The sequence below is a fragment of the Chrysochloris asiatica genome, unplaced genomic scaffold, assembly GCF_000296735.1.
Source record: "Chrysochloris asiatica unplaced genomic scaffold, ChrAsi1.0 scaffold00004, whole genome shotgun sequence".
NCBI lineage: Eukaryota > Metazoa > Chordata > Mammalia > Afrosoricida > Chrysochloridae > Chrysochloris > Chrysochloris asiatica.
In genome coordinates, this window is record NW_006408522.1 from 34887648 (window position 1) to 34913994 (window position 26347).

General features: G+C 40.1%; 2 protein-coding genes across 2 annotated transcripts in view; one reads left to right on the top strand and one right to left on the bottom strand.

The window, feature by feature from the left end:
• Positions 1-1959: 1959 nt before the first annotated feature.
• Positions 1960-11361, top strand: NDUFAF1 (NADH dehydrogenase (ubiquinone) complex I, assembly factor 1). Its single transcript, XM_006831753.1, has 4 exons — positions 1960-2535; positions 5137-5322; positions 6656-6730; positions 11212-11361. Exons 1-4 carry the CDS (start codon positions 1960-1962, stop codon positions 11359-11361), a joined length of 987 nt encoding a protein of 328 aa, XP_006831816.1.
• Positions 11362-12500: 1139 nt separating this feature from the next.
• Positions 12501-26347, bottom strand: part of NUSAP1 (nucleolar and spindle associated protein 1) — a 49664-nt gene continuing 35817 nt past the window's right edge. The window contains exons 7-11 of the mRNA XM_006831896.1: positions 23290-23486; positions 20587-20744; positions 18176-18292; positions 16268-16376; positions 12501-12594 (exon numbers count right to left, since the gene is read on the bottom strand). Coding sequence (XP_006831959.1) covers positions 12501-12594; positions 16268-16376; positions 18176-18292; positions 20587-20744; positions 23290-23486 — 675 coding nt within the window. The remainder of the gene's footprint in view (positions 12595-16267; positions 16377-18175; positions 18293-20586; positions 20745-23289; positions 23487-26347) is intronic.

Sequence of the window (26347 nt, forward strand, 5' to 3'; positions counted from 1 at the left end):
TAGTCTTCTTGGTTTGGGCAGCACTTTCTACCAGTATTTACTGTAATGTTTCTGTTAGAGGCAAAATTGTTTTATTATTTTATTAGAACTATGAAAGTCCTCATGTGGTGCTGTGCGATAAAACTCTGGATGGTAAGGTTAGTTTGAACTACAAGGTGGACAGTTCAAACTTACCAGACACTCCTCTGAAACCCTATATGGGGTTGCTATGAGTTGGAACCGACTAGACAGCACTTAACAACAGTAACAACATAGAAGTTATGGGAAATGTGGTGGCTCCATAGGATAAACATTGGACTGTGAACTATAAGATTGGACTATAGTTCACTATAATTGAATTATAACTGTAAGTTAGAGCCCACCAATTTCTCTTTGGGAGAAAGATGAGGCTTTTCTGCTCTTGCAAAGATTGAAAAAGCATTGGAAATCCTCTACAGAATCTCTTTGCTTGGGAACTGATTGGAGGCATTTAACAACAGCAACAATGTAGACAATGTAGACTTTATGAGGCATTGGTGGATGAGAGGTGAAATTCTCATCTTCCATGCTGGAGCCCTAAATTAGGTTCCCAGTCAGCTTACTTTATGTACAGCCACGATCCGTCAGTGTGGCATGTGGGTTAATGCACCAGACTGCAAAGCCATTTGAACTGCAAGGTTGGTGGTTCAAGCTCATCAGTCACTCCTTGAAAACCCTATACAGGGTCGCTATGGGTCGGAACCGACTTGGCGGCACTTAACAGCAACAGCCATTCATCAGTGGCGGCTAGTGTGTTGCCATGATGCTGAGTAAGTTTTAGTAGTGCTTCCAGTCTAAGGCAAAGTAGGAAGAAAAGCCTGGTGATAGACTTCTGAAAAATCAAATGAAAACTATGGATTACAATGGTCAGATCTGCAACTGATCATGAGGATGGTGCTGGTAGACAGGATTTCCTTTGTGCATAGGACTGCCATGACTGAGGGCACGTAGCAACATAGAAGTTACATTGCTAATGTTTTAGAGATTGAGAGACAGCAACATCCAATGGAAGGATTTAAGGTTAGGGTTCTAATTCCAACCTTGATACTGATTTGCATTGTGACCCGAGGCAAGTTATTTATTTTTAGTTTCTGTTTTGCAGAGACTTGTCTCAGGAGTTTTATGTGGATTAAGTGAGAGTATGCATGTCAAAACCCACTGCCATTAAATTACTTTGGACTCATACAAACCCTGTAGAACAGAGTAGAATTGCTTCATAGGGTTTCTGAGATTAGAAATCTTTATAGGAGCAGAAAGCCTCACCTTTCTCTTGCAGAGCAGCTGGCCCACTTTGTAGTTAGCAGCCTAATGCTTAACCTACTATACCACTAGTGGGTCCTTAAGATATAGCCAGGTGATTTGAAAATATTAAGAATGGTATTTAAATTTGAGGTCATGGTGTTATTACTACTATTGTTTAGGGTCTGTCTTTGAAGAACACATATAGTGACTAATTCTCAAAACCTTGTTATTCCAAGTGTTGGCCCTGTTTGTCAACATGCAGGATCTTGGGGCCCTTATCAGATCTGTTGAAAAAGAGAACTCCTTTTAGTTATCATTCCATTTAATCAGAAGAAGTAGGTGGTGATAGTTGTTGTTAAGTGCCGCCAAGTTGGTTCTGACTCATAGTGATCCTGTATAGGGTTTCCTAGGAGTGTGAATTTGAACCGCCAACTTTGTGATTAGCAGTCCAATGCTTATCCCGCAATGCCACACCAGGACTCCTCACAGTAGGTGCTGGGTAAATATTTATAGACTTGGGAAATAAATTCATGAATTTCACAGTATATTACCTGGGTTGAACTTGAATTTGTGATGCAGTCATCCCTACTCTGGTAACTCTTTCAATGTCTCTTCTATTGTAGGTGGCATTGGGCTGTCTGCTGACACCTCTTTCCCTTGGGGACCAGGGAAAATTGTATATTTTGACTTTTTCTTATCATGGCTTTGGTTCACAAATTGCTAAATGGCATTTATATTCTCAGAAAATGCCCGATGCCAAGTGCTGCCTCATGCCTATTTTTGGGTCCTCACTTTGCAGACTACTGTTCCAGTAGTCTTCAGAAACCTGTGACTGCTCCTGGCAAAGTGGATTATCCTCAGGGGAAGTCTAAAAGGGATTTACAAGCACATCACCAGACAGAAGTCGCTTTGGACATAACTTCTGAAGATAAGCCTGAAGTTAGTTTTGATAAAGCAATTAGAAATGAAATAAAGGATCATTTTCTGCGTTTGAAGGATGAATTTGTGAATCGTTGGATAGGACCTGAAGGCCGTCCTCTGCATGAAGTCTTGCTGGAACAAGCTAAGGTTGTCTGGCAGTTTCGTGGAAAAGAAGATTTGGATAAGTGGATAGTGACTTCTGATAAGACCATTGGAGGCAGGAGTGAAGTATTCCTGAAAATGGGCAAGAATAACCAAAGTGCACTGCTGTATGGTAATCTGAGCTCGGAGGCCCCTCATGATGGGGAGAGTGGCCACAGTGGATACTGTGCAATGATATCTAGGATTCCAAGGGTAGGTGAGACCCAGCAGCCACGTTTTTCTAGTGAACTGGGTAGACTGCATTGTAGTGTGAATTATCGCAAACAACTTTTATTCTTGTAAATGTGGGTATCTCAACTGTGTATTGGGATAGATAACTTTGGGAACAAGCAGATTGGGGGAGTAAAATCACAAGGGGGAAGTGGTTTCTCAAGAGGGGTAATGTGTTTCTGGGCATCTCTTTGGGCCAGGCCAGGCCAGGCCAGGCCAGAACATTTTCATGGTTGAAGACCACTGAGAATTATACACGTGAAAGATGAGCTGGGGAGATTTTCATCTCCTTAAGCATAGACCACAGCCCCTGTAGCGGCCAGGGTTTTCTTAGAGTGGATAGAGGTCAGACTTCAGCTGTTTTTCAAAGTAAAGTTTTTATTTTAAAATAGTTTCCATTTACAGAAAAGTTGCAGATGTAGTACTGAGAGTTTCCCTGTACCCTTCATTCAGTGTCCCCTTATTGTTAACATCTTAGTTCCACATTTTCTTCCATTCTATTGTTGTTAGGTGCTTATACTTTGTACTTATTATTAGAAGGTATCGTTCCCTGAAAAAGAATATCATGTTTGGTGCAGTGGAGGGTTGGAGAAAAAGAGGAAGACTGCCAACGAGATGGATTAGCACAGTGGCAGCAGCATTGGGCTCAAAGATAGCAATGATTGTGAGGTTGGTGCAGGACTGGGCGGTGTTTTGCTCTTTTGTACATAAAGGGTCGCTAAGAGTTGCAACTGACTTAATGGTACCTAACAACAGCAGTTTTAGCATTTTAAAACTGTAATGCTAAGAGAAACAATTTTGTAAAATAGAGTTTAGTGCTTATGTATAGTTTCTTTTGTTTTTAGCCTTACTGTTTCTAGTCAAAACAACATTTTCCAAAGTTACTTAGGTCAGTTGCCTTTTTCCCCAATCAGTCTATAAATTTGAGAATTTTCTGACCAATTGTTTAAGGGCTGGTTCAAATCAGCTCCTGTGTCTGGTCCTGGCCACAACCCATGCATGTTTGCTTGCATGTTGTGTTTAAGGAGAAAGACAAATCAAGTGTAAGATTAGGTACCCTCTCACCACATAATGAAAAAGCTAAATATGTGCTCTTTCAGAGGCAGCAAACAATTCATACAAGATGATTCAGGCCCTGAAAATTTACAGAATGGTAGATAACCCTTTGTAATAATGAAAATATCAGATAATGTTGACTAAATCCACTCCTATTAATCCTGTTTGTTGTTGTTGTTAAGTGCTGTCAATTCCCACCCATAGCGACCCTGTATAGGGTTTCCAAGGAGCAGCTGGTGAGCTTGAACTACCAACCTTGCAGTTCAAACAACTTTGCAGTCTGACACATTAGCCCACAACACCATACCAGGACTCCATTGATCCTTGTACTAGCTACAAAATACATTACCCTGCTTTCTCCTCACAACAATCTTGTGAGATATGATAACCCAGTTTTGCAGGACAACTACCTGGCCAACTGACTGGAAGAGATCCATATTTGTAGTTTTGCAGATGATGAAACTAAGCCTATGGGAGAATTAGTAATTTATCCCAAGTTGTTATTGTTGTTAAGTGCCATTGAGTCAATTCTGACTCATAGCAACCCTGTATAAGGTTTCCAAGGCTATAAATCTTCAGGGGAGCAGAAAGCATCTTTCTCTTATGACGCGGCTGGGGGGTTTGAACCAAGGACCTTGTGGTTTGCAGTCCAGTGTTCATTGTATGGAGCCATTAATTCACATTTGAGCACTGATATTCTTGAAATCAGATTACCTCTGAAAATACTATAAATAAATTCCTTCAGAAATTAATACTAAATCTCACCTTTGAAGAGAGATAATATAATTAACACAGATTTTGGAGTTAAACAGCTCTGGATCTACCACTTAAAAGCTGAATGCTGGTTCTTCATCTGTAAAGTGGCTTCAGGAGAAAGATGAGACTGTGTGCTTCTGTAAAGATTGCATTCTTAGAATCCCTCCGTAGGGTCACTGTGAGTTAAAATCGACTTGATGACTATAGGTTTGGTTTGGGTTATTTCATAGGGCTGTTGTGAGGATTAAATGAGATTTCGCAAAATGCCTACGTAAGTATTCAATGAATGATAACTATTGTTATTAAATGCCAATTTTGAAGCTTGAGCTCTTTTATAGTTTCCTGACTTATGAGGAGGTTGTCATAAAATGGGCTAGTCAGAAGTCATTCACAGGACTAGCAGAGGAAAGTACATTTCTCTTTAGTGAATTCAAGTGGGTGCCTGTTCCTTGTAAACACTGTCCTAGGTCATTCATAGCTGTAACATTACCTTAGAAATGAAGGGGCTCAAAAAAATTCTTGGAAAAATTCCATTATCTTTCAATTCCATCTTTTCATGAACTTTTTGAAGCCCTCTTGTTCAACTATGTCATTAATTTGTGTTACAATAAGAACCCCCAGAATTATCTGTCTTCTTATGGTGGTAGGAAGCCTCCTCAAAAAGTAGAAAAATGGTTAATGGATCCATTTGATAATGTTGACTTACTTAATACTCACATTTTTCTAATAATGGAGAATAACATCAAATTAACTTTCCTTTCCATACCACAGGGCCCATTTGAGAGGAAGAAGTCTTACGACTGGTCGCAGTTCAACACTTTGTATCTTCGTGTCCGTGGGGATGGTCGTCCTTGGATGGTCAATATTCGGGAGGACACAGATATAATCCAGAAGAAGAATCAGATGTACAGCTACTTCATGTTCACTCGTGGAGGGCCCTATTGGCAGGAAGTCAAGGTAATAGCAGACATCTTTATTGTGTATGAAAACAAGGTCTTTTGAGATCATGGTAACATTGTAGTTTTCTTTTTCTTATTAATTTTTGGAAGCTGGTAGAATAAAAGGAAGAGGACCTAGAGAAGAAATTCCTATAAATGACATTTCCTTTCTGTAATAGCAGCTCACAAAATGATGAAAACTTCTTGGATGTTACCAAACAACTTGAGGGAATGAGTTGCTGGGCCTGGGGTCTCAGGACCATAGTGTTGGAGAACACCAGGGTCAATTGGCATAACAGTCCACAGAGACAATGTCCTAAGTCCTACTTTGATGAATAACAACTGGGATCTTAAAAGCTCATGAGTGGCCATCTAAGATACAACTATTGGTTTCTTCTTGTGCAGAAGAAAGAAGAGTGATGAAAACTGAAGGTGCTTGGTATCAATTAGTCCAGTGGACTGATGGAATATGTGAACATCAGTCTTCGTAACTCTGAGATCAGAAGAACTAGATGCTACCTGGCGACTACTACCAACTGCTCTGAAAGGGATCACATTTGAAGACCTCAGATAGAGTGGGAGACAATGTGGAACAAAACTCAGAATTATAAAAAAAAGGTTGGGTTTACTGGCCAGAAAGAGACTGACTGCATGAACCCAAGACTGGCCCTCAGCCACCCATTAGGTCTGAAATGGAACTTACCTCGTACTATAATTTTCAACCAACTGGTGGATGGGTAGACAACAACACTAATGAGTTATGTTCACCATTCAAGATTAAAAGATCAACATTTACCTGGGGACAGGGCTCCATTTTGCTCATGCAGCAGAGGACATTCTCTCAATGTTAAGGTCAGCTTGTTTGGGACCTTAATTTTACCTGCATTAGGCAAAAATGTTATGTGAAAAATGGTATTTCATGATTTTAATTGGCCTTTCCTTAATTATGTATGACGAGCATTTTTCAATGCTTATTATCTATTCCAGTTCCTTTTCTGTCCTTTGCCCTATTGTGTGGTTTAATCTTTTTGTACTTATTTTGTTCAAAAATGTTATATTTTCCCCTTGTTTATTCTTTTTCTTTTGCCATAGGAAGGATTATAGTATATAGTAAAAGATATACTATAGTATAATTTTTTTTCCTTTTGGCTACAAAGGCTTTCCTATGTTTTCTTCAAGCACTTATTTTTATACCTTTGTGTATTTGATTTAAATTTCTAGCCACTTGTTATATATGCATTTATTAAATGATTTAAGATTGAAATTTAAATTACTTTTTATCATTCCATATCCATACAAATGCTTTAGTTGTTTCATGTCAGCTGTGAAGTAAATGGTTTCTTTTTTTTCAGATTCCTTTTTCCAAGTTTTTCTTCTCTAATCAAGGAAGAATCCGAGATGCCCAGTTCCAGCTGCTGCTAGATAAGGTAACATTTTCTTGTGCTTTTCATTCAGAACTAAATGATAAGATCTTTTGTTGTTGCTGTTACTAAGTATCATTCAGTTGGTTCTGACTCATAGCAACCCTGTATAAGGTTTCTGAGTAGCAGCCGGTGAGCTTGAACCTCTGACCTTGTGGTTCAAACCAACTTTGCAGTTCAGCGCATTAACCCCATAGTGCCACATCAGGACTTCTCACTCAGAACTAATGTTACAATCTTTACTGAAACAAAAGTCCTATGAGGATGAGTTCTGTCCATTGTTTTTTGTTTGTTTCCAGCATTTAATTTTTATTTGGGTTAAAGTTACAGAGCACTTTAGTTTCACATTTAACAATTTATACACATTTTGTTTGGTGACATTAGTTGTAATTCCTCCAGTGAAACAGCCTTCTTCCCACTTCCTCCCTGGGTGCCGTTTCCCTGTCCTGCCCTCTGAACTTTGCTCTTGGGAAATGCTGCCCTCCTGGTCTTGCATAGTTGAGTGTTCTGAGGAACACATCACTCACAGATGTCATTGTTGACCCTATAGTTGCTTAGCTGAAAGATGATCCTGGGTGGGTTTAGCGCCAGCTTTGAAGGATGTGTAAGGACCATCGTCTTGAGAGTGCCACTATTGTCTATCTGAGCACTAAGTCTTTTGGAGTCTTGCTCTACATTTTAATACCAGTCTGTCCAGGCCCTTGTACTCTGATACCATCTGGTTCTCAGGCTAGTGGAAACTGTGGTTTGCATGGTGTGTTAGGTCCTTGGACTAATTGTTTCCTTGAGTCATTGACTTTTTTCACACCAACCTTCTCTGGACAGTGAGAGACCAACAGTTGCATCCTACATGGCTACTCACAATCTTTAAAGACTTCAGGCATTCCTCACCAAAGATGTAGAACATTGGCTTTGTGAGTGTTGTTAACACCAAGTGAATTAGATGTTCCCCAAGACTATTGTTCTAAGCCCTCAAGCCCAATGACTTAGTCCCTCGTCAAGTCCTTAAATTTTACGCTCTCAAAGGGATCTTGGCTGAAAGCAGAGAATATCAGAAAGATGTTTACCTGTGCTTTATTGACTACACAGAAGCTTTCGATTGTGTGGATGACGACAAGCTATGGACAACATTGTGAATTATGAGTATTCTGAAACATTTAATTGTGCTCATGAGGACTCTGTACATGGACCAAGAGGCAGTTGTTTGAGCAGAACAAGGGAACACTGAATAGTTTAAAATTAAGAAAAGTATGCTACAAGATTGTATTCTTTCACCATACTTATTCAACCTGTATGCTGAGCAAATAATTCGAGGAGCTGGGTTATATGAAGAAAGACATGGCATCAGGATTGGAGGAAGACTCATTAACAACCTGCGATATGCAAATGATACAACCTTGCTTGCTGAAAGTGAAGAGGACTTAAAATATTTACTGATGAAGATCAAAGAGCACAGCCTTCGGTATGGATTATATCTCAATGTAAAGAAACCAAAAAGTCTCACCACTGGACCAAGAAACAACATTCTTATCAACAGAGAAAAGATTGAAGTTGTCAAGGACTTCATTCTTCTTGGATCAACTATCAACACTCAAGGAAGCAGCAGTCAAGAAATCAAACAACGTATTGCCTTAGGCAAATCTGCTGCACAAGACTTTTTGAAAGTGTTGAAGAGCAAAGATGTGAGCATGAGGACTAAGGTGTGCCTGACCCAAGCCATGGTATTTTCAATAACCTCATATGCATATGAAAGCAGGACAGTGAATAAGGAAGACCGTGGAAGAATTGATGCCTTTGAGTTATGCTGTTGGAGGAGAATATTGAAAATGCCATGGGCTGCCAAAAGAACCAATAGATTTGTTTTGGAAGATGTGCAGCCAGAGTGCTCCTTGGAGGCCAAGATGGCCAAACTTCGTCACTCATACTTCGGATATATTGTCAGGAGAGACTAGTTGCTGGAGAAGGGTATCATGTTTGGTAAGGTGGAAGGTCTGGGAAAAAGAGGAAGACTCCCAGCGAGATGGATTGGCCAAGTAGTATCAATGGGTTCAAGCATGGCAACAATACAGAGAGGTTGGCCCAGGATCGGGCAGTGTTTTCTTCTGCTGTGCATAAGGTCACTATGAGTCAGTACCAACTGGATGGCACCTAACAACAATATATGTGGAACAAAACTCATAATCCTAAAAAAGACTGGGCTTACTGATCAGCTACAGACTGGTGGAACCTGATACTATGACTTTTGGCCACCCTTCAGGTTGGCAACTGAACTCATCCCATAGCTTAATGTTCAGCCAAGCAATACATAGGTATGTAAACAAAAACCAAACCCACTGCCCTCGAGTTAACCCCAAATCAAAGGGACCCTTTATAGGGGTTTCTGAGGCCATAAAGTGTTTATGAGAATAGAAAGTCTTACCTTACTCTCATGGAGACACTGGTGGGTTTGAGCTGCCAACCTTGCAGTTAGTCCAGTGCTTCTCATACAATGCCACAGGGCACAGTTTTCAGCCAAGAAATAAATACTAAGTACGAGGCAGGGAGAGGAAACAACAACACTAGTGATGTATGCACACCATAGAATGGTCAATCATTCAAGATCAAAAGGGCAGTTTTTACCCAGGACCAAGTTCAGAAAGGTTGGGAGAGGAGGAATGGAAACAAAAAAACACATTGAGGGGATTGCAGTCATTGAGTTCTGGTGTGGCACTGTAGGCTAAGTACTGGCCTGCTAACTACAGGGTCAGCAGTTTGAGCCTACCAGCTACTTCATGGGAGAAAGATGAAGATTTCTGTTCCATCATGATTTACAGCCTTGGAAACCCTATCTATACAGGGTCACTGTGAGGTGGAACTGACTCAATGGCACTTAACAACAAGAACATATATGTATACAAATGGGATTGATAGAATATAAATTGTAATCTTTCAACAAACTGATGCAGCACTGAAGGTGCTGCTCAGTATTCGATGCGAAGACATTTGGAAGATAACTACCTAGCCAACCAATTGTAAAAGATCAATTATTTGTGCCCATTCCAAAGAGAGATGACCTAACAAAATGTGGAAATCATTGGACAATATCATTAATATCACATGCAAGTAAAATTTTGCTAAAAATCATTTTTAAATGGCTGCAACCATACATTGACAGAGGGCTTCTAGAGAGTCTAGCTGAATTCAGAAAAGGACAGAACAAGGGATATAATTGCTGATGCCAGATGGATCTTGGCTGAAAGCAGAGAATACCAGAAAGATGTTTACCTGTGCCTTATTGGCTTTCGATTGTGTGGGTAATGACAAGCTATGGACATTATGGAGAATGAGTATTCCAAGAAGCTGGATTATATTAAGAAAAATGTGGCATCAGAATTGGAGGAAGACTCCATTAACAACCTGTGATATGCAGATATAACCTTGCTTGCTGAAAGAGAAGAGGACTTAAAAGACTGAAGTTGTCACAAATTTCATTTTGCTCAGATCAACACTCATGGAAGCAGCAATCAAGAAATCAAATGATGTATTACACTAGGCAAATCTGCTATATCAGACCTCTGTGAAGTTTTCCTACCCCCCTATCTTTGCTTTTGAGTAATTGTTGATGGTTTGGTCTTACACAGATGGTTTTAAGTAGGGTTTCCAGGGCTACAGTCTTTGTGGAAGTAGATTCCTTTATCTTTTCCAGCAGTTTTGTGTTAAAAGTTGAGCACTGAACCACTGCATCACCAGAACTTTTTATTTAGCTGTTAAGTGCAATCAATTTGGTTCTGACTCATAATGACCCTGATTGGCTGGTGAACTTGGAACTGCCTACCTTGTAGTCTAGTGTATTACCCTACAGTACTGTAAATCCTAAGGAGCTCTGGTAACGTAGTGGTTACAATCGGGCTGCATACCTTAAGGTCAGCAGTTCGAAACTGCCAGCTGTTCCGCAGGAGAGAAAGATGAGGCTTTCTGCTCCCTTAAAGATTTATAGCCTCGGAAACCTGTGACGCCACGGCACATATCCACCACCACCACTAAATCCTAGGTATTTTTATGATTTGTGGGTTATTGTAAAATTTTTGTATGTGTATGTGTGTGTGTGAATTGGATGAAGGTTTACAGAGTAAATGAGTTTCCCGTTGAACACTTTATTTTGTTATTAATTGTAATCCCCACAATATAACATTCATCACTCATCACTTTGGTGGTTTCCTGTTTATATTCATTTTTCTTTCCTAACCCTTCCTGCCTTATAAATTTCTCTTTTAGCAAATGATAGTGCTAGCCTTTTGATACTACATGGTTGATTATTGTAAGGGTTGCATACTTCCCTAATGTTATTGTTCACCTTACAGACTTGTCTATTGTTTGGCTGAAAAATTGAGCCATGGGGTGAATTCAGTTCCAGGCCTGAAGAGATTCTTCCAATTAGCCTGGTCTTTTTATTTTAATTTTATAAATTTTGTTTCACATTTTTCTCTTTTAATGAATTCTTTCTTTAGATCTCTTCTATAGGACTCACTCTTGCTGATAAAGTGGATGGCCCATTCTTCTTGGAAATAGACTTTATTGGAGTTTTTACAGATCCAGCCCACAAGGAAGAATTTGCATATGAAAATTCTCCAGACCTTAACCCACGACTTTTTAAATAATGATCATGTGGCCGTTTTGTGTTAATAAACTAAGGATAGTAGAACCCACAGTGACAGATGAAAAAAAAGTATTCTTTAATACCGTCCACCCAGTGCCTGGTATGTATTCTCTAAGACAAGATTAAACCTGGTTGTTAAGAGGGTCCACATCAAGGAAACAGTGCATGAAACCAGACTTTGACCTGTGACTTTGCTCAAAGATTGCACATTTTAATGTCGAGGGGTGATGCCAAGAACTGTTTTTGATCAGAATGTATTTGACAGTTACTTAGCGGTTTCTTGATTGATGGTATCTCTTTTGATAGGGAAATCTAAATTTATCACTGAGTACAAATCACATAATACACACATAATACAATCTGAAAGGTACTGTGGGAATATACCCTCTAAGGAAGGATATATGTTTACCTTCTTTCTGCATTGGGAGTGGTGGTCAAGAAAAGAGGCATGAAAGGTAAATATAAACTGTTGTTCATCTTAGTTGGTCAGCTAAAACTTGTTTACAAAAAATGAAGCTAACATAATGAGAAAAAATTTTATTTATGAAAATCTTAAGCAGTACAAAAAGCTCTACTTAATGTGCAACAAAGTGGATATAATGCTAAGCAACTCTATTCCTTTCTATAAATTGATTAAGATGCTAGCTCTACAGAACATAGTAATCCTTAAAGTAGCCATTTTCAAATTTCCATATGGCCCTGTACCTTTTTTGTTAAAATAAGTGCACTACAATTAGGTAGCGTCTTAAGAATATAATGAGCGATACATGGCAGTTACATGAAGTGATTTTATATATGAGTTTAGACAAAGGTAATTATATAAGCTTAGACAAAAACATTTTTCACACAGGTAAAATATTGATGTCATAACTAAACCATATGGCCCATCATTTCATTACTGGATTCTCTATATTAGACACTGAAGATGTGACACCTCTTCATCCAAGCGTCCCTATGTTTAACTTGTTATCTTCAGCTTTATAGTGACAGAATCTTTAAAGAGATACAGTAGGTGGAGGCCACAGACACTACATATAAACACAGGAGAAGAAAGAGGGCTTGATGAAAGTGAGGACAGAATAAAAATATTTACAGAAGCAAAGACAAAATGGTTTAGAATAACAGAATATTAAGAAAACATTAATCTGTTGCTATAGTGAGGCCTCTCCGGGCTCCCAAAACCTTTGCTTTCTTCTCCTTTCGTCCTTGCTCATGTTTCTTCCGCTGCTCTTCCCTAAAAGTGACAGGTCACAAAGTTAGTCAGGTGAAGCATCAGAACAGATATACTTTAAGGCAACTATTGTTAGGCTAGGAGTGATGTCCAGTACACTTTTTTGGCATCAATATATGTATTTTTTAATTTATTGTGATCTAAGTGAAATTTCATAGAGCAAATTGGCTTTTCATTCAACAATTCATATACCTTTTAATAATGACCTTGACTGTAATCTCCTCTTCCTTCTTGGGTTTACAATTTACATGGATTTGCAAATAACCACTCCTGTCATGTGCCATTTGTCTAGGGTATATACGTTAAGAGTAGGATTATTGGATCATGTGGCATTTCTCTTTCTAATTTTTTAGAGGAAGCACTATACTGTTTTGTTTTTTAATATTTTATTGTGAATTATGTGATAGTTTACGTGGGAGAACATTAGCTTTACATTCATCTTTTGTATATCATTTCATTGCCATGGTTACAGTCCCCTCCATGCATCATCACCCAACCAAAGGGTATACCCTTCAAGCCTGCCCCCTGTCATCAGCACACAGCCCCTCTCCCTCTCTGGGTCTAGAGTCACCAGCTGCTCCATCTCGCCACATCATCATCTCTGCCTCCTCTGGCCTCACTGCTTCTCTGGGTAGGGTCCCGCACTCCGCACTTCTCCCTTGATTGATTGTTGAGGGACCTAGGCTCCTAGACTGCAAAGTCAATCACGCCCTTCCTTTTGCTACAAAACATCTACCTTGACATTTCCAACCCTCACAATCAGTCCTAATAACAATTATTCACTATTGTATCACAAGAGACCCATCCCTATCTCCTTTCATCAGCCCCGCCCAGACAGACTGGATACTGCTCAGTGGAGATTCTACTTTTCTTCGCACCCTCTTGATCTAGGCTCCATCTTGAAAAAGCTTGTAAGCCAGTCACTTCTTTGTATCCCCCCACCCCCATTTTGGGTAGCCAATGTCCAAGTTGGCCATCCCTGTCTACTCTGTGTATGGAGAGGGTGGGAATGATCCTCGCTGTAAAGATTTGTTCCCTCTTTTGAGCTACTGCAACACGGTTGAACTGCTGACCTTGTTGTTTGCAGTCCAATTCGTAATCACTATGCTACCAGAGCTCCTTGGGTTAGGCATTAGGTTGCTAAATTAATTGCAACGTCAGTAGTTCAAACCCACCAATCACTCCACAGGAAAAGATGAGACTGTCTACGCCCATAAAGATTTATGTAGGTTAGAAACCCTACATAGAGTCTATGGTTTGGTTTGATAGTCACCTGTGGTAAACTGTTTAGTGACGTGAGGGATTCTGAAAAGATTCTCAGCTGCTAAACAAGAGAAATCTGAGGCCAGGAAACTTTGGGAGTACAAGATCTCAGTTATCTTTCAGGTGACCACCTATTTCACAAAGGGCTTCTTGCTGAACTCTGGGATTTCTCAGATGTGGGAACTCAGAGGTGCCCTCTCAAAGGTGAGGGGTTCTGTACAGCCTGAGTTTGAGGATACTGTGTGTGTTCTGAACAGTGATGACTGCACCGCTGGCCCATCACATAACCTCGGAGTTCTGGCCAGGATAAACACTGGACTGTGAACCACAAAGTCAGCAGTTCAAGCCTGTCCTGTAAAACTCTCTTTATGGGGTACTATGTTCTATCATGGAGTCCTGGTGTGACACTGTGGGCTAATGCATCAGACTGCAAAGTTGAACTGCAAGGTCGGTGGTTTAAGCTCATCAGCTGCTCCTTAGAAATCCTATACAGGGTCACTATGGGTTGGAATCGACTCGACAGCACTTGACAACAACAACATGCTGTATCATGAGTCCTGGTGTGGCGCTGTGGGTTAATGCGTCAGACTGCAAAGTCGTTTGAACTGCAAGGTCATCGGTTCAAGCTCACCAACTGCTCCTTGTAAACCCTATACAGGGTCCCTATGAGTCTGAACTAAATTGAGAGCATTAACATGCTCTATCATACTGGTCCTAGAACTGGAAGATGATGTGGGGTGGGGGTGTCCACACCTGTCAGTGATTGTTGTGTTAAAGGGCTAGCAATTGGTATTTTGTGCATATTCAGTGTTTTAAAATGAAGCACAGTACTGTAACCTAAAGGCACCTTGGCAGTTGAATCCAACCCTTGTATTTTTCTGTTTGTTTTAAATGAGAAATCTCTTCTACTAGAAGTCAAAGGTCAATTTCAGAAATCATAGGGAAAGTTTTGGAACTAGAACAAGATCTACTGAGGCAAGCTACTATTTTTCAGTTTTCTAAAAGGGTATAGGCAATAAAAAAAGTCTAGGATAATACTATTTTAATCACAACAGATCCCAATTTGTAAAGTATAGGTGAACTGGAATAAGAAAAATTATAGTTTAGTGCCTTCCTAGAAACATAATTAATCTCTCTCTGAGGAAGAGCAGCTGCGTATGTTGCATAGCACCCAAACCTCTTGAACAAAAGAGTTGGAAACGGTGATGCCCTAACTCAAAGATACCAGCCACCTGCCACACTCTTCACGTGCCACTCTGTACAGTCCTGGCAATAATGCAGCCTCCCACAAAGTTTACTAAAAGGCTCACTGTGCCTCTTTTGATTCTCCTGTCCCAGGGCTTGGACCTATAATTTTCCTTGTTCTAGCTATGGTTCTGCTTTACCCAGATTTTAAAAAATTGACTCTGTTCTGATTCTCTTTCACCAGTCATGACTAAACTGGCTCAAAGCAGTTCATAGCACTAATGTGAGGCCTTGATGGGAGTGCAGTGGCTCTGCAGAATTAAGCACTGGGTTGTGAGCCACAAAGTTGGCACTTTTAGCCCATCAGCCACTCCATGGGAGAAAGAGGAGGCTTTCTGCTCCCAGAGATTTACAGTCTCTGAAACCCTCTAAGGGTGCTGTGTGATGGAACCGACTCAATCAACAAGACCGTGATGCCTTACAGCCTGGTAACCCAGACAATGAAGAATTTACATCTACCTGGAGGGGTCCCTGCTGGTGGAAAGACTGGCTGTTCAGGTCTCCCCAGAGGTGCTTTGGAAGAAAGGCCTGAAGACCTGATGGAAACCCTTGAGTTACAACTCTACTCTGACACCTGGGATCACATGAGCCAGAAGTGAATCAATGGCAACTGCGTTCTTTTTTCCGGTGGGGGCGGGGGCAGGAAGTGAGATGGTATCATGCTACCTTTAGTACTGGTTTCTGGAAGGAAATTAAAGTGCTTTTTTTTTTCTTTCTATTCTGCAGAGATGGACCCCACTCTAAACCTACTAAATCAAGAGACCATTGTTGTAGTGGGCTTAGGTATTCATAATTTTAGAAACTCCTATAAGTGATTCCAGAGCCCTAATGTGGGGCTCTGTAGAATAAGTACTGGACTGCTAACCACAAGGTTGTCAGTTTGAACCCACCAGCCACTCCTCAGAAACCCTATACAGGGTCAGTATGAGTCAGAACTGACTGGATGGTGCTCAACAACAACAGGTGATTCCATTTCTAAGTTCTTGTTAAGAACCACTATTACTGAGACTATCCCTCAGAGGGTCTGCTTTTATATAGGAGGGGGCTTCAGAAAGTTAATGGAAATTTTCCATTATTTTTAAATTCCATTTTCCATGAACTTTTTTTGCCCCTTTATACAGCCTTTCCAAAGTAAAAGAATTAGAGAAACAGTCAGTCATGTACTCACCTTGTCTGGAGATGAGGTTGTTTGTACGTTTTCTTATAGAAGCTCACTCTGCTTCCATGTTCATTCATGGCATTATTTTCTTTAGATTGCCCCCATGGCTTCAGCTTCCCTAATTTAGTACAGAGACAACGATTTAAGAAGATTCTTCTCTTTATGCTCCAACTTTATTTTCTTTCTGTGGCTGCCTGCTTGCTACCTACATTCTGTTACTGATTTCAGTTTCAGATTCCCCAAAAACATGTGTTCAATTTTTAAATTCACAAAAACATCCATCTACACAGAACATTAAAGTAAGTTATTACAACCGCAGATTACAAAGAATAGTATGTTTTAATATTAAAGGAGTATTTTATTGGTAGAGTTTATCTTTACTGTTAACTTGCTGAAATGTATTTGAAGTGAATAGTAATATTTTGTTGGTTTTAGAACTGGGACCAAATTTCCAAGTTAAAAAAAAAAAAAGTTTAAAAAATATTTGTATACAGTCTATAACATGTTCCCAAGGACCAATGATTTCTTTTATATATGTTTCCCATTTTATTATCCTAAGATTTGAAAGGTAAACGCTAAAATTAGTATTCCTTATTTCATTCCCATAAAACAAAAAGAACTAAATACAGCACTTGAAAACAATAAGGAGCACTGATGGTTTCTCATGAGCAGAAACATAAGTGGCGGTTACAGCCATTCATTGAATATGATGAGCACAAACATGGGACACAGCAGGGAGACAAGCAGACAGAAACCTCTGCCCTGCTGGGCTTATATCCAGCAGGAGAGAGAATAACATATCGTCAGATGGTACTAAGTGTGATGAAGAAATGTAAAACCTGATAAGGAGGTAAAAAGCGAGTGTGGCAGGCTGGAAGAAGACGGCCTTTCTGAAGTGATGAGTTACGTGAATGCTCAATAAAGGTCTGTAAAAAGAGTATTCGAGGTAGAGTAAAAGAGGAAGTTCAAAGTCCCAGAGGTGGAAATAAACTGGGTATTTTTGGTGAAATACCATTGTGGGTGGAACACAGTCAAGAGAAGGAAGGCAATGAATGAAATGAGGTTGGGGAAGAGAAGTGGAAAAATCTTTGGAGTGATGGCTCTCTGATTTGTTTTCAATTGTTACAGTGTAACACAGAGGCTAGTCTAGAAATAAGCGAGAATTGTGACCTGGACCAAATAAGGTTACAGTAGAAGGGTGACAAGATGGAGTTAAGAGGACTTAGCTGATGGAAAGAAAGTGAGAATGTGGGGAGGAAAGGAAGACTCCTAGGTTTCTGTCTGGACCAAGTAGATGTCACAGAAGGGAAAGACCTAGTGGGTCTGGGTGGGAAGTAGAGAGTTCATTTTCAACTATAGTTTAGCAGACCTCTAAATAACTCAGATTTATGCTTTATTGACAATAGAAATGGAAAGAAGAGACACTGTTGCCTAACTGTGATTCTTTTAGGAAATTTTGTTTTGAAGTTATTCCAGAAACACTGAAAGACAGATTGGGTACTGATATTTTAGATAGATATAATGTTACTTTCATATATGTCCAAGAGTGACAGCTGACTGATAAATGTCCCAGGGTGACACACTGGTGGTTTCTAACTTGGAAAGCACTCATTTACTGAAAAAAAGTTGCATAGACTAACTTTAAAATTCTTGATCTGGGGTTCATTTTTTTTGTAGTAATGTTGATTAGAAATCAAGTCTAATTAATAAAATGGAAGAGAATTTATTACTTGATATTTGGTTGCTTAACAGCCAGACTTTTCAAGCAGGAGTCTGTCTGTGTGGAAGCAGGGACAGGAATTCTAGGTCACCAATGGCTTGAATTGAACCGCTAGAATTTTTTCACATCTTGAAGTACAGAATTGTGAAATCTTCACTTTTTTTGCATGCTGTGTACCTCAGAACACCCCCGCGTACCTTTGTGTGGCTCATAGGTGAGGGGACGAGACAAACTTGCTTTGAGATCAAACACTGGTTTCTTACTGGACACAGGAGTCTGCACTGCCTCTGCAGTCAGTTTGAAGGGGGTAATAACTTAAAAACAAAACAAACCCCAAGGGCTTCATTAGGACAAAAGACCAGTTACAGATCTTATCAAAGTATCACTTCTCAAGTCTATATGAACTGTCTGAAACAGATGTGGGTGAAAAAGGTGTAAGAAAAGTAAAGAGAGCAAAAAGTGAGTAAATGGAACCCCTGTGTAAATTGGTAGAAGCTTCCCAAATATTTTGGATGTTATCCATTTCCTAGGATCAACTGGGAATTTAGAATCCCATGGAAAGAAATAATTGGATAATTTTTCTGGATTATTTTTCTCAATTTTTGTACTGGAAAATTAAAAACATGTCAGGATAGTATAATCTACTAAGATTTTTGCTAGAATTAGCACTAAACATCTGATAAATTTTCAAATCTTTTTCCTTCAATGGGAAAGCCACTCAGTTGCACCAAGATGACTGCTGATATTACCACTTAGCTCTACTTGTGGAGGAGCGACTGGTGAGCTTGAACCCCACCGACCAGGCAGTCCAGCGCATTAGCTCACAGCAGCACCACACCAGCAAGCAGACATGCCATGCAACATTCCAAACCAAACTGCAGTATAGGGAAGGAAGCAGCTTGGCAACCGGGCTCTAGGAATACCTGATTAAATAAAGCAAAACCAAACCAAAGCTCTGTACTGAAGCTATCCCACTGTATCAGTATCAAGTGTCATCAGGGAGAAGAACAGGGGTGTCATATAGGGCTAGTAGAAGCATGTGAAATGTATGCATATCCTTTGATAAAGCAGCTCTCCTGGGGATCACACACACATGGGGAACATGTTCAAGAATCTTCATAGCTGCACTATTTATAATAACAAGTTGGAACCACCTACACTTCCATGAGCAGCAAAATGGATAAAGTGACCTATGTTCATACCATTGAAAAACTGAGTGAAAATAAAAGAATTCTAATTTATCTAGCAACAAAGATAGATCTCAAAACATTACGCTGAACAAATGAAGCAAATCACAGGAAGAAATTTACCAGTTTGGTTTAGAAAAAATTCATATGCAATAACTGAGGGAAAAACAACTGGGCACACCCCTGGATCACTTAGAGAAGGCTCAGGATGTGGCCCACATTTAGTCTTTGGCTCATGGTTTTATCTTAGACTCCTGAACTCTTTTTCTCATTGTTAGGGGTGTAGGGACTCGCAGTCCTCCGTGCAATGCCAGGGTCATATCTGAGGCAAGTGCACTGTCCATTAGTTGCCCAAGCTCTACCTTCCCTATACTGCAGTTTGGTTTGGAATATTGCATGGCATTTCTGCTTGCTGGTGTGGTGCTGTGAGCTAATGTGCTGGACTGTCAGGTCGGAGGGGTTCAAGCTTACCAGTCGCTCCTCGAAACCCTATACAGGGTCACTATGAGTTGGAACTGACTCAACGACACTAGACAACAATAAGGAGTAGGACAAGGATGACAGAAGTCATTTGGAGGAGGAACCTTATACATTTCCTATTTCTTCTGCTAGGACTATCTTGAAGTTTAGCTGTCAGTCACACTACTTAAATCTTAAATGTAAAATGTAGGTCTTTAAGACACGAGGAAATCCACTAAGGGGATTATCCCACAGGTGCAGGGATTCTAGCAAGCCCTTCAAGGTAACTGCCACATTCAGTAGGCTCCTCTGGAGAATCCTGACGTTATTTAGGTGTTTGAAACTCTCACAGTGCTAGTGCAATATTATCTGTATGTTCACTGTACGTGATGACAGACAGTGTGTGTAGGAGCAACCCCATTCTGGCTTGCACACTCTGTTCCTAAATAGTGTAGCATTTACTTTATAAACTCTGTGCTGAGTCCTGCAGCCCTTTCAGAGGTTGTAGTGAGTATTTGTGATCCTTCATCTAGTCCCTGAGTCCTAGACGGGGCTGAGCACTCTTTAGGAAGGGTCACCACTCTAGGACCCCTTTTGGAAAAGTTGAATGCCTCAGGTTTATTTCAGTTTCTTGCTGTGTCTCTGGCCTATCCCTTACCAGTATAAAATGCTACAGAGCAAAAGAGAGAGAGAAAAAAAAAATGTTGCTTTTGTACTTGTGAAGAAGTTGTAAAGAAATAGATACTCTTAATCATTTCAAGAAGTTACATAGCTAAAGGAGTCCTGGTGTGGTGCTGTGGGTTAATATACCAGACGGCAGAGTTGGTTTGAACCTCAAGGTTGGCAGTTCAGGGTCACCAGTTTCTCCTAGGAAACCCTATACAGGGTTACTATGGGTTGGAACTGACTAGATGGCACTTAACAACAACACATGGCTTAAAGATGGACCAGAAGAGTTTTACCAGCAGCAGAATCAGGCTTGGCAGCCTTTAACTTTTGTGTCTCAAGCACAGTCAGGCCTTTGGGGGTACTCCCAGATACATTCACATGTGGAGACTTTCTGGCTGGAGTCTTGGTCAGTGAGCGTTTATGCTCATTATCTTCAGTAGCAGCCGAAAACCTAAAGAGGACAGTAGAGTACAAGACATGAATATCTGTGCCACGGTTATACACAAAATCACCTGACCACTGCTAAGCAGTGAAAGGGTCTCAATAAATATTTGTTATACAAGTGAGCCACTTTTACAGAACATACATCTTCTTAAAACACATATGCTAAGACAAATCATTTATCAACTTCTGTGTCAGTGAAATATGATACTGTATTTTCTGTTCTGACTTGGTCAGTGTTAGTTCAGAGCTGGCTGAAGATGCCTGTCTGTGTCAAGTTACAGTTCAGTAAATGCTCCAAGCAGCAACCTTTCTTCTCCTCCTCCCCTTGGTAAGCAAAGCGGATGGGACGCTGCTATGTCAGCTGATGAGAAGAATGGAACGCCGAACAAGGCCATCCTCTAATGATAGCAAGTTGCCATAAATGCTTTTATTTCACTGACTCTCTGTTACACATGTTCCCTGTAATTTAGTATATCTGAAATTGGGGAGATGTAGTTTGCGGTTGGTAGCATGTCATGTCAGAGTTAACTGGCAATGTTGCCCTTAGTAGTTCATAAAATAACAGTGAATCTTGAATCAATAATGTCTTATATTCAATGAAAATCCTGTTATGGTAAATATATATATTAGGCAGATGGTAGAGATTAATAGAAAGGAATTTCTGGGTTTACAACTAAAGATTTGATGGTGACCTTGAATGGATATTGCTAAATTCTTATTAATGACTCTACTAAGAGTTCAGAAAATTAGCTGTGTTTGACGTGCTGCAAATGCCAGTCTGCCTTGCATAGTGCAGTGAAGCAACAAAGACTAGCCCCTTGACTAGTGTGTTGTGAAACAGGATCCATTCACACTGACTTCTATTCAAAGTTAACAATAAATAGGACTCCAACCTTTAAGGAAATTTTTAAGTTTAAAACTATTTGTTAGATGATTACACTTGATGAGGAAGCTCTGTAACATGCTTCAAATGTCCTTTAAAAGGAGAGAATTAAAGTGTGGAAACAAATGGAAATAAACACGGAGAGGAAGTGGGATAAATAATATTACACTGAGGGGATTATAGTCATTGAGATGAAATGAACTGTATGATTTGTTGAATGTAAAACTGATGATCTGCTCTGTAAACCTTCACTCGATTCACAATAAAAAAGTTTGGAAATTAGAAGAAAGGAGCCGGAAAATCTTCATCTGTGGAGACAGTCACAGTTGAGGGCTACCCTAATGTCAGGAAAAGCACAGCAAAGAAAGCAGAAGGGGCCAACAAATCAATAGGGCACGTGGTCATTATGACACAATAAAATTAAGAAATTAGAGCTTTAAGGAGCCTGATAGCGTTGTAGGCTACAACATGGGCTAGTAACCACAAGGTCAGCAGGTTAGAATTTACCAGTTTCTCCACAGAAGAAAGATGAGGCTTTCTGTCCCCATAATGATTTACAGCCTCAGAAACCCTATACAGCGTGGCTCTGAGTGGAAGTTGACTGGATTGCACAGCAGCAACAGGCCTACAGTTTCCTGGTTAGGACGTGATTAATACTAGTTAAGGAATCGTCCTAGTATGGAGCTACCGAATCAGCACTGGACAGCTAACTTTAAGGTTGATGGTTCAAAACCACCAGCTGTTCCTTGGAAACCCTGTACAGGGTTGCTGTGAGTCTGAACTGACTTGACAGCATACAACCACCACCCCAAATTCATATATCTTATCTCCTGTCTTTATTTAGGACTAGATTATGTATCACTCTTTAACAAGTACTCTGGCTGCTCTTCAGAAGTAATAATAATGCTTTACCCATAAAAGTTAGTGTGACTGCAAAAATTTGAGAGGGAGATGATGGTGGCATGGATCAGGGTAGTTACATTAAAAGAACTAGTGAGAAGTAGTCAGATTTGGATGTAGTTTGACAAAAGTTAACACAATTTGTAGAGTCCTGGTATAGCACTGCAGGATAATGCACTGGACCTCAAGGATGGTTTGAACCTTGAGGGTTGGAAATGTAAACGTAGACATTTTGTAGCAAGGAGAGGAGTGATTAACTTTGCAGTCTAGGAGCAGAGGTCCCTGGGACCATCAAGGGAGAAGAGCAGAGTGCGGGACCCTGCCCAGAGAAACAGTGACACCAGAGATGAAGGCAAAGACGATGACGTGGAGAGATGTAGCAGTTGGGGACTTTAGACATCAGACTGTGTGCTGATGACTGCGGGGCAGGCTTGCAGAGTATACCCTTTGGTTGGTTGATGATGCATGGAGGAGGGGATTGTAACCATGGTAATGAAATGATATATGATAGGATGAATGTGAAACTAATGTTCTCCCATATAAACCATCACATAATTCACAATAAAACATTACAAAAAAAAAAAAAAGACATAAAACAAGAAATCAGACACAAATTTAAAAAGAAAAAATGAAAATTGTTCACTGATCTGTGTCTCTGATCCTTTTGTTACCATCATTAATATTTATTTGGTAGAGCCTGCCTAAATGCTTTAGGAGCACTAAAGCTTTGCAATCTTGCCCTTGGCTACATTTGGAGCAGTATCTTTACCTGACATTCATTTTTGTTGCCGAGAACGTGGAGGACTTGACTGACCGCTTTGTATACAAGATGCTCCGACTTGTGGTGCCCTGAGATCGACATTGTGAGCGTCGCTGGCTGCCGGGAGTGCAAGCCACAGAGGGCCTTCTGAGCAGAACTGGAGTCGATATTGGAGTCAACACCACACCCCTGTGAACAGGCTGCTTCTGAAGATGGGGGAAAACACAATTTTTAAACTTGGGGTCTTACACAGTATTGTTTCCTGGACAAAGTTAAGAAGAGAGCTCCTATTTACCCCTTGTTTCTCCCTCCCTTCCTTCTGTAGTTGCGAGTGCCACTGTATTGCTATGGTGATTCTGATGTAAAGAGTAAGTTCTGCTTGTGCTGAGTAGTATGTTACAAGAAACCCTTTCCTAGCTGCCAGGTACCCAGGCATTTTTTATTTACAAAAATGATGTGGCAGAACAGTCCCCGCAGGCCAGAAGGGAAACTATTTTAAACCTGAAAAAGAAAATAGATTGCCTTGGAATATGGTAAACAGTCTATTAAATATAAACTATTATACAAGGAGGCTTTCAAAAGTTCGTGGAAAAATTACCTTTTAGTTCCATTTTTCCATGAACTTTTTGAAATCCCTTTGTATAATTAGTATGTTGTTGTTGTTAAATGCCGTTGAGTCGGTTCCGACCCATAGCGACCCTGTACAGGGTTTCCGAGGCTGTAAATCTTTACGGGAGCAGAACGCCTCATCTTTCTCCCACGGAACAGCTGGTAGTTTTGAACTGCTGACCTTGCGGTTTGCAGCCCGATTCGTAACCACTAAACTACCAGAGCTCCTTATAATTAGTATATGAAATCTATAAATAATTCCACTTCTTGTTCCTAAATGAAGACATTTTATTATTGTTCAAAAAAGCTAAACAAAACAAAACAAAAAACAACAGGAGAGAAGGTAAGCAGGAAGGAATTGCTCCTTTGAAACTGCTGTGAATGGTTGCACTTAAGTTATCTTTTTTAAGTTGCTGTCAATAGACAAAGAGTAATTGACTCTTTTATTATCATTAGTTTAAAGTCTATTGCAAACAGGCGAAATGGAACTTCATTAACTGACAGCAGAGGTTGTACTATTCAATTGCCAGTACAAAGCCAAGAGATACCGAGAGGAGACAGCCTTCTCTTAGACCTGTGTTTCCCTTTAAAGCCACTCACTTGTGGTAGCTCTGTTATAGTAGCACTTAAGAAACTAAGACCACTTAACAAGTAGAAGAAATTATAACAGTTATAAGACAAATTTAATACCAAAATGCAAGGGGGATTACTCCAAAAGTCTGTGGGAAAATTCCATGATTTTTTCAATTCCATTTTTCTATGAACTTTTAAAAGCACACTCATATTCAGCAAATTCATATCTTCACTATAAGTTCAGAGCCTGGTTTGGTTGACTAAGTCTACCATTATTTTTAATCACCCTTTTTGTGTTTTCCTTCATCCTTCTTCCAAAGTTCCTATTTTCTACACTGTCTTCTATTAGGATCACTTGGTGCCGGGACCATCATTCATGCTACAGTTTTGTTTGGAAACTTAGAATGTGTAAACGATCCTACTTGCAATCAGCATTAATCTTTCTGATGGTTTCGTCAGATAATACTATTAATGCTGACTTTAACAATAAACAACATAAAAAGTGACATACATACCTAACATAATGGAATACACAGAAATCAAACTGATTACATCTGTGGAAAGAGATAGTGGAAAAGCTCCATATCATTAGTCAAAACAAGGCCAGGGGCCAACTATGGAACAAAATTGCTCATATACAAGTTCAGGCTGAAGCTGAAGGAAATTAAAACAATTCTATGAGAGCCAAAATATGACTTTGAACATATCCCACCTAAATTTAGAGATCATCTGAAGAACAGATTTGATACATTAGTCACTAAAGACTGAAGACCAGTAGAGTTGTGGGTTGATAACAAAACAGCACACAGATCATCAAGGCAAGCAATCAAGTCCTTCAGGACAAACCCCCCTTCAAGACTGAAACTCAAAGGAAATACATGAGCAGGCATGTAAGCTTGCTGGTGACCATGTTCATCTACTGGTGAGTGGAAGACAGGGAAAAGCAACAATGAAGAAATGGGCTGGGTTCAACCACTTTCCGTAGACTCCCATTGACCTGAGATGATAGAAAAGGAAGGGCTGGTTGGTCCAAAGTGTGTTGAGCCCTAGGGACTCCTGAGCCCATGGACAAGGACACAGTCACAGAGGGCTAGAGTTGAGAGTGAAGCACCCAGCTGATATGGAGTGAGGAAAGACATACAAGAATGCCCATACTTGCAGATAGTACCATGCACTGTGATGCTCCTATTGTTAGGTGCTATGGAGTCTGTTCCAACTTATGGTGACCGTGTATAGGGTTAGGGTTTCTAAGGAGCGGCTGGTGGATTTTAATTGCCGACCTTGCAGTTAGCAGTTCAGTGCTTATCCTACAGCTACATACCAGGATTGATCCAGGGAAAGACTGATGCCAAGATACATGGCGATCTCCAAGGCATTCAGGGACTACAGATGCCGAAAGGAGACAAGGACCTCTTAACAGAGCCAGTACTCTAGATTCAGATTTCTAGCCTATCAAAGTATAGGAGAATAAACTTCTGTTTGCTAAAACTACCCACTTTTAAATGGGCTGAGTTCAATCACCTTCCATAGACACCCATTGACCTGGAGATGAGAGAAGAGGAAGGGCTGGTTGATCCAAAGTGTGGTGAGATCTGGGGACACCTGAGCCCATGGACAACGACATAGCCAGAGGTCTAGAGCTGAGAGTGAAGCATCCTGATGCTATGAAGAGAGGGGAGATGCACAAAACACCCAATCTTGCAGATAGTACCCATTTGACCTAGCTCAACGGCTTAATAATCAGAACTCGACTACAGGGCAATTTAAAAAATAATAATAATAAATTTTTTTTTTGGGGGGGGGGGACATAATGGAAATGAGGGTAAAATGCTACAATTTGATGAATTTGACCTGGAGGTAGTAGCTCAAAATACCAACTTAGAGG